The sequence below is a fragment of the Haliotis rufescens genome, unplaced genomic scaffold, assembly GCF_023055435.1.
Source record: "Haliotis rufescens isolate VD_foot unplaced genomic scaffold, xgHalRufe1.0.p SCAF_71, whole genome shotgun sequence".
In the NCBI taxonomy this organism is placed as follows: Eukaryota; Metazoa; Mollusca; class Gastropoda; order Lepetellida; family Haliotidae; genus Haliotis; species Haliotis rufescens.
Window position 1 is genome coordinate 610,711 of NW_025964363.1, and position 8,407 is coordinate 619,117.

Sequence of the window (8,407 nt, forward strand, 5' to 3'; positions counted from 1 at the left end):
TCTTAAAGGGCTAAATACTAATCGTTATACACAAAACAATATTCCAATTGATGATTGGTTTAACTATTTCAGGGATCTGTTTTCAACTTCTACAGAGAACGAGGAAAGATGTTTTGATATCGACGAATGGAATGTATTTGATAACTCTTTTTGTCAGTTAACTTCAGATATTCTTGATTCACCTATAACAAGAAATGAAATTTCAGAAAGCATCGCAAACTTAAAAAGCAATAAAGCAGCTGGTGAAGATAATTTGATTCCTGAATTTTTTAAATATTCGTCCGATATTCTCCTCCCCTACCTTGAAATTCTTTTTAACGTTATGCTTGAAAAGACTTATTTTCCAGAACAGTGGACTCTGGGGATAATAATTCCTTTGCACAAACAGGGATCAACTAATGTCACCAATAACTATAGGGGTATAACTCTTTTGAGTGTTTTCAGTAAGATTTTTACCAGTATTATACACAAACGTTTAGTATTTTGGACAGATTCCTTTAATAAGATAGATGAAGCACAAGCCGGTTTCAGGCATGGATACTCTACAATTGATAATGTATTTGTATTGCAGACACTTGTACAGAGATATTTAGCACGAAAAGGAGAAAAAATGTTTGCTATATTTGTTGATTTTGCTAAGGCGTTTGACTCAATTAACAGAAACATGTTGTGGTCCCTTTGCAAATCTCAAGGTATCAGTACTAAAATTGGTAAATTACTATGTTGTATATATCACAACGTGAAGGTCTGTGTTCGAAACAATAACACCTTATCTGATTCCTTCTACTGTAATATTGGGGTTAGACAAGGATGTATTCTAAGTCCATTCCTGTTTTCATTTTTCATAAATGAACTTTCGATACAAATATCTGAAAATTGTAACGAGGGTATCCAACTCCATCCAGAAACTATTAAACTTTTCCTACTCCTTTTTGCTGATGATATAGTTATGTTCTCGAGCACAGTACCTGGACTTCAAAAGTTAATAAATGAACTTGAGTATTATTGTAACAAATGGAAATTGAAGGTCAATATCGATAAGACAAAGATTGTAGTTTTCAAAAATGGAGGGAAATTATCAAAACGAGAAAAATGGCTATATAAAGGTGAAAAACTTGAGGTTGTAAGAAGTTACAAATATTTGGGGGTACATTTTACAAATCGACTTACTTGGTCACTGCATTGCAACAAAGCCGCACTACAAGCCAAAAAGATTTTAATTGGCATTTTACAAAACCTAAAACCCCTTGGAAATATTAGCTTTGAAACATTCTCTAAGATTTTCGACACTAAGATCAGTCCTATTTTACTCTATGGTGCTGAAGTCTGGGGCCCTTCAGAACTATGATACAATAGAGAAGGTACATCTATTTGCGTATAAAAGATTTCTAGGAGTAAATTCCATCACTCCAAATGTTACAGTTTACGGGGAATCTGGGAGATACCCAATGTATATATTCAGTTACATAAAAGTAATAAAATATTGGATAAAATTGCTTAAAATGCCAAATACCAGATTCCCAAAGAAATGCTATAACATGATGATTCTTTACGATAGCAGAGGTAAAAATAACTGGGCCTCGGGTGTCAAAAAGATACTCCAATCTTGCGGGTATGAGTACATTTGGAGAGAGCAACATGTAACAGTACCAGATCGTTTTATATATAATTTAAGACAAAGGCTAAACGATATGTATTTTCAAAAGTGGTACTCTTCACTAAACTTACATAATAAGTTAAAGCATTACACCTGTTTTAAATCATTCATTCTGACCGAAAAATATCTTTTGGATATAAATGTTAAGAAATTCCGAACAGCACTATCCCGTTTCAGATGTAGTTCTCATGACCTTCTAATAGAAAAAGGTAGACATTTAGCGATACCAAAAGAAAACAGATTGTGTAAATATTGTACTTGCCAAGAGATAGAAGATGAATACCATTATTTGCTAGTCTGTCCATTGTATGCAAATATCAGAAAAGATTACATGCATAAATATTTTTATCTGAATCCTAGAATAGACAAATTTTATATCCTCATGTCATCCCAAAATGAAACAGTCACAAAATATCTTTCAATGTATATATATCATGCAATGAACATCAGATCCTCTGCACTATAGATGTGATATTTTGTTACGATATATGTAATTCCTATTGCACCCATTGCTACTGTATGTATATATGTACTATAGGCCTATGGCCTTTTCAGTACTTGAAATAAAGATTGATTGATTGACGATACATGTGATGTGTGTGACGTTGCACGTGGTGTGTGTGACGATACATGTGATGTGTGTGACGTTGCACGTGGTGTGTGTGGCGATACATGTGGTGTGTGTGACGATACACGTGGTGTGTGGGACGATACACGTGGTGTGTGTGACGTTACACGTGGTGTGCGTGTGACGATACACGCGGTGTGTGGGACGTTACACGAGGTGTGTGTGACGATACACGTCGTGTGTGGGACGTTACACTTGGTGTGTGTGACGTTACACGTGGTGTGTGTAATAAGTCGAAGCAGCAGACAATCAGTTTTAGGGCGTGTGTAATATTCTTTTAAGGAGAAAGCAGTATTGTCAGCGTATGCAGTAATTCTTTATTTCAACATTGTACATCAGCTCTACTTCACACAATAGGGTTGCTGGGTAGGTGTAGGACGCCGTCCAGGACGTAGATGACGCCGTTGGTGGCGTGAATCACGTTCAGGATGCTGGCTTTGTTGAACCGCTGCACGTGACCTGCAATGTATTCAAAACAGAATGGTTTTCTAGTCTGCACAACAGCAAATGGTTTGAAGTGCCAGGAAGAGACAGCTTTTAATTATGCTTAGTCGTGCAGCTTACAGTGTGAGTGAGTTAAGATTTAACATCACATCGGCAGTATGTTTACAAGTTTGTACTCTAGGATTGACCAGGAACAGACCGACCACGGTATGGGGTCTTTCAGACAGTGAATAAGGCTGACAACAAGATCTTCCACGTGTCTTCAATGTGTACTGGCCTTGTGTTCTCCATGTGTGCTGGCCTTGTGTCTTCCATGTGTGCTGGCCTTGTGTCGTCAATGTGTGCTGGCTTTGTGTCGTCAATGTGTGCTGGCCTTGTGTCGTCAATGTGTGCTGGCCTTGTGTCTACCATGTGTGCTGGCCTTGTGTCGTCAATGTGTGCTGGCTTTGTGTCGTCAATGTGTGCTGGCCTTGTGTCGTTAATGTGTACAGGCCTTGTGTCGTCAATGTGTACTGGACTTATGTCTTCTAGGTGTACTGGTCTTGTGTCGTCAATGTGTACAGGCCTTGTGTCTACCATGTGTACCGGCTTGTCTCTTCAATGTGTACTAGCCTTGTGTCTACCATGTGTACTGGCCTTGTGTCTTCAATGTGTACTGGCCTTGTGTCTACCATGTGTGCTGGCCTTGTGTCTTCAATGTGTACTGGCTTGTGGCTTCAATGTGTACTGACTTGTGTCTACCATGTGTACTGGTTGTGTCTTCAACGTGTACGGTAATTGTGTCTACCATGATATGAGTCTCACCGTTCTGCATGGAGACGTGGATACGATGTCCCTCTAGGGAGGTGAGCATGTCGTTCTGGTGCAGAGAGGTGGGGGCGTGGATGCCGTCCAGGACGTGGTACATCATGGTACCTGAAAATACCAAACGTTGCACACATCACTACTGTGTACGATATGGTCATTGGTCTTTCAATACAGCTGGACCTTTGCTGGAGGTAAATATCATTCAAGAAACATCCAGTTATTATCAAGTCATGTGCGGATGATGTGCAATGCCAAATAAAGAGGTGCACGTACTCTCCAGGAATTTGGCGTGATTGTCAAGGTTGTTTCTGTAGGCTGTCGGGAGCTTGCTGAACGCTGCATTGGTTGGCGCGAGGAGGGTCACTTGAGGCCCTACAGGAAGAGACAAGGTCAGGAATACGTGTTTCATCATTGTATCTAAACATTGCCGCATCTCCACACAACGGTAGGGGTTGTGTCATATATCTCTTCTTCTCCTCAAAGGAAACTTGATGATTTAGTTCAGTCAATAACGGAATGTGTTATAATAGCGTGGCTTATACTAATGATTACATACTTATACACTCAGAACAAGGAATGGAGCAAAGTCAAGAATTATTGTACACTTTGACAAGAAAACTATTCCGAACAGTGACACAATGTCTGAAAGAAGTAAGTGTGTTACTTACTCTCGAGCTCGCTCCAGACGCCAGATTTCATCAAGTCCGCAATCAAGGTACTGTACTGACCATAGCCCAGGCTTAGAATATGAGTGATGCTGCCATGCGTCATGTTGCCATGGGTACCGTTGCCATGGGTACCGTTGCCATGGGTACCATTCCCATAGCGAGTACAGTTGATACCCCAGAACCCGTTGAGGCATAATGTGCCGTTGCCATGGGTACCGTTTCCATGGGTACCGTTCCCATAGTGGGTACAGTTGATACCCCAGAATCCGTTACGGCACAATGTGCCGTTGCCATGGGTACCGTTTCCATGAGTGCCGTTTCCATGTTGAGTACAGTTGATACCCAAGAACCCGTTGCGACATAATCTGCCGCTGGCATGCACAATCGGCTGACTGACAGTGTTTGTAATGTGTGTGTAGTTTCCATGGGTACCGTTGCCATGGGTACCGTTGCCATGGATAGTACAGTTGACACCCCATGTGCCATTACGACACAAGACATATGCTTGACGGCGGACTTGTCCAGACTTCTTGTTGTTAGTTTTGTTCACCAGACCTGATCCCTCCAGTATGACCTTGCTCACAAGGAAGATGAACCCGTTCGAGGCTCGCTTGTTGAATCCAGTGATAGTGACGTTGTTCACAAGCACTGCCTGCATGAAGATAAAAGGACAGACGTGCTAGGCGTTATGCAACATCACCGTGGACGACATCTACAGCACTCTAATGAAATGGGCATTATCTGAAACTCAAGTCTTGTCAGGAGTGTGTTCTAACCAGCGTACACCTTCCCCTTTGTGGGGTTAAACTACAGAAATCTACACGTCGCGTTTGTCGTACTCCCTTACCTGGGTCTCAGTGGGGTTAAAGTACAGAAATCTACACGTCGCGTTTGTCGTTCTTCCTTACCTCGGTCTTAGTAGGGTTAAAGAACAGAAATCTACATGACAGCGTTTGTCGTTCTTCCTTACCTCGGTCTTAGTAGGGTTAAAGAACAGAAATCTACACGACAGCGTTTGTCGTTCTCCCTTACCTCGGTCTCAGTGGGGTTAAAGTACAGAAATCTACACGACAGCGTTTGTCGTTCTTCCTTACCTCGGTCTTAATGGGGTTAAAGAACAGAAATCTACACGACAGCGTTTGTCGTTCTCCCTTACCTCGGTCTCAGTGGGGTTAAAGTACAGAAATCTACACGACAGCGTTTGTCGTTCTACCTTACTTCGGTCTTAATGGGGTTAAAGTACAGAAATCTACACGACAGCGTTTGTCGTTCTCCCTTACCTCGGTCTTAATGGGGTTAAAGTACAGAAATCTACACGACAGCGTTTGTCGTTCTACCTTACTTCGGTCTTAATGGGGTTAAAGTACAGAAATCTACACGACAGCGTTTGTCGTTCTCCCTTACCTCGGTCTTAATGGGGTTAAAGTACAGAAATCTACACGACAGCGTTTGTCGTTCTCCCTTACCTCGGTCTTAGTGGGGTTAAAGTACAGAAATCTACACGACAGCGTTTGTCGTTCTACCTTACTTCGGTCTTAGTGGGGTTAAAGTACAAAAGATCTACACGTCGCGTTTGTCGTTCTTCCTTACTTCGGTCTTAGTGGGGTTAAAGTACAGGAATCTACACGACAGCGTTTGTCGTTCTTTCTTACCTCGGTCTTGGTGGGGTTAAAGTACAGTTCATGCCTACCTTTTCTTAGTGTGGTTAAAGTACAGGAATCTCGGCGACATTGTGTGTCGTTCATGCCTACCTTTTTCTTAGTGTGGTTAAAGTACAGTTCATGCCTACCTTTTTCTTAGTGTGGTTAAAGTACAGGAATCCCCCCGACAGCGTCGTTAGGTTCTTGTTCCGGATCAGCTCGGATCTGTTGTAGGTTCCGTTGACTGAGTGGAAGAGGACGAGCTGTGCCAGCAGAGTCTTGTTGCGTGTGATGTTTTTAGACAGACCCTCGAAGGCCGCGTTGTCCGGCACGAACAGGGTGAAGTTCCCGGCTAAAACAAGACGTAACTGCTCAGAGTCTCTTGTCCAAGGTGCGAACGTTTCCATACAAACTGGCTTGTGTTCTTCAAGAACAAAACAACATCCATATCGCTACACAGATAAACACACGCAACAAAACATTTTCCGTAATCACAGGACATTGCCAGTGTCGGATACCGACTATATCATATGTATTTGTTATGAATCACTATCAAATAGTATTGATACCAGGTGTTCCAGAAAGGGGAGCGTATCCTGTTACCCGTCACAAATACGTGCAAAGGCAAGTCAATTGTTCACTTTACAAAACAGGGAACATATGGTCCCAATAGGGAACTGCATCCGACATTTTGTTACTGATGCGTCATATTTGGAACTGTTATTCACATGCATGTCTAGCACATATATTTTTCAATGCGTTACTGAAGCCTTGAATGCTGCAACCCTGATCAAAAACTTTTGTGCAAGAGTCGCGTGACCCTCTTTACAATCTTAGGAGAAAGAGCATGCTCGATTGTAACTCTAAAGTTTTGAAATGTAGCTGAAGTCATGGCTCTCGTTACACAGTCTTGTGGGGAGTTGTTTGTCACTCTGAATCTGTATGTGTCACAGTCAATGTCAAGATCAGGCAGTATGTACATTGACTGATTCTCTCCGGCAATGTACATATTGACTGAGAAATGAGAAATGGGTTATCGGTGGTACGAGAGAGGAGCCAACTCTGCTTGTCTAATCGAAAGTCATTTTAAAGCAAGTTTCCTAACTTTTATTTGGATCAGGCTGTATAATTGGGAAGAAAATATAGTAGAACTCGCAATACTAGCAAAACAAATATTCATATTAATAATATAAAAAAGTGTGAGGTCTGTGGTCATAGCCTTGTCTCATGTCAGAGTTCCTTCCAAGTGAAGACATCATGTTCAGGTTCATACAGCCCACTACTGTTGTAATTGATTCATGTGTTACAGTGGAAAAAACAGGCTGAGTGCTATTACCTCTCGACATGTAATTTGAAGTACGTTTCTTGCTTTTTCAATGTTTGAAAAACTAAGAGTGATCAACTAGTGACGCCAGCTTCATAGAATGTGTTTATCAATGGTGGCGGTCACGTCAAACTAAAGAGTTCATAAATACGTTTCCAATTCAAACGGGCTGTCTATAGCGTTTTCCTAACAGTTGTCTGAATAACAAACATACCACGCTAACAACCCTGTCATAATGTACATGAATCATCGAATCCCACAAAAACTGGAACTCGCCTGGAGCAAAGGTAACTACTCAAATCGTGTACTGCTCCCTAAAACAGTTTTGATTTTCACTGCAGAAAAGTGCCTACGTCATGATCTAACGGCAAATACAACATAATAATTTTCCCCTATCTCCTACATCTAATTCAGACCGTATGATTGTCAGTATTTTATCGTCTACGTTTCGTTGACAAAAGTAACTACACTGGTCAGCTGCAAGAATGGAGAGGCCATCCCAACTGAACCACTCTGTAATAACCTGCCCACAACCATGCATCGACGTACCCTTCCTTGTGAAGTTAGCTGTCAGGTTGGCTTCGCGAACGAAGTGGGCGAACTTCGTCGCCCCCAGGCTGCGGGCAAGAGGGATGAGTTGCTCCAGTTTCTTTCCTCGCTGGAAGGGAAGAGACATCACCACCCCGAGCACCGTGGCCGCCACTAAGCTGAGGAGAAGGGACTTCATTCTGCAGGAGTAACTATCAGGACGGATCCAGTGCAGCCTTTATATTGACGAGAAAGAATTTTATCTACCGTTGGTTTCTTTTCTTCTGGTGTAATTCGCAGAGACAATCACGTGACTGATAAGACACGGTATATAAAGGTAGGACGTATATTTAGACTTATTATTTTTTTAATAGCTGAGCACATGTTAGATATATATATATATCTTTTCAAAGTTCAGAATTCTTGAACACGTTGTACCAGTTCTGCTGTCCGGCTGTGAAGGTATAAGGGGAGACGTAGAAATGGTTCCCTCAAGTCACTATCAGTAGGTAAATACCGGTAGGTAAATACCGTTTTGAGACAATAGATCTACGCTCATTGCTATTTTCTTTATTTGAAAGGCTTTTTGGCTAAGAGGCACACATATATTGTAGAGGGGTCTTAGTTCGAGATAAAGAGCAAGCAAGATGCAGATTGAAAAAGAACAGCGCGGAGGTGGTTCTAATATGATATAAAGAGTGTGTGGAGGTG

The 8,407-nt window shown here is 41.7% G+C and overlaps 1 protein-coding gene across 2 annotated transcripts; it reads right to left on the reverse strand.

The window, feature by feature from the left end:
- Nucleotides 1–2,579: 2,579 nt before the first annotated feature.
- On the reverse strand, nt 2,580–7,939 carry LOC124111522. Of its 2 annotated transcripts, none has more exons than XM_048388461.1 (6): nt 7,718–7,939; nt 5,990–6,196; nt 4,205–4,852; nt 3,810–3,908; nt 3,534–3,644; nt 2,580–2,744 (listed from the first exon to the last, which is right to left on the reverse strand). In XM_048388461.1, the coding sequence occupies exons 1-6, from the start codon at nt 7,893–7,895 to the stop codon at nt 2,632–2,634; spliced, it is 1,356 nt and encodes a 451-aa protein (XP_048244418.1). In that variant the 5' UTR covers nt 7,896–7,939; the 3' UTR covers nt 2,580–2,631. The 2 variants fall into 2 exon arrangements, with proteins under 2 accessions (XP_048244418.1, XP_046327214.2); XM_046471258.2 differs by having other exon boundaries at nt 4,205–4,856; nt 5,994–6,196; nt 7,718–7,938.
- Nucleotides 7,940–8,407: the final 468 nt, after the last annotated feature.

Bases quoted from the DNA above. Each gene is read 5' to 3' on its own strand.
- LOC124111522 (XM_048388461.1), bottom strand. From the start codon at position 7,895: ATGAAGTCCCTTCTCCTCAGCTTAGTGGCGGCCACGGTGCTCGGGGTG. The intron at 4,853-5,989 runs GCATGAACTGTA...TCATGCAGGCAG, and splicing joins CCACACTAAGAAAAAGGTAG to TGCTTGTGAACAACGTCACT. The intron at 3,645-3,809 runs GTACGTGCACCT...TGGTATTTTCAG, and splicing joins TCACGCCAAATTCCTGGAGA to GTACCATGATGTACCACGTC.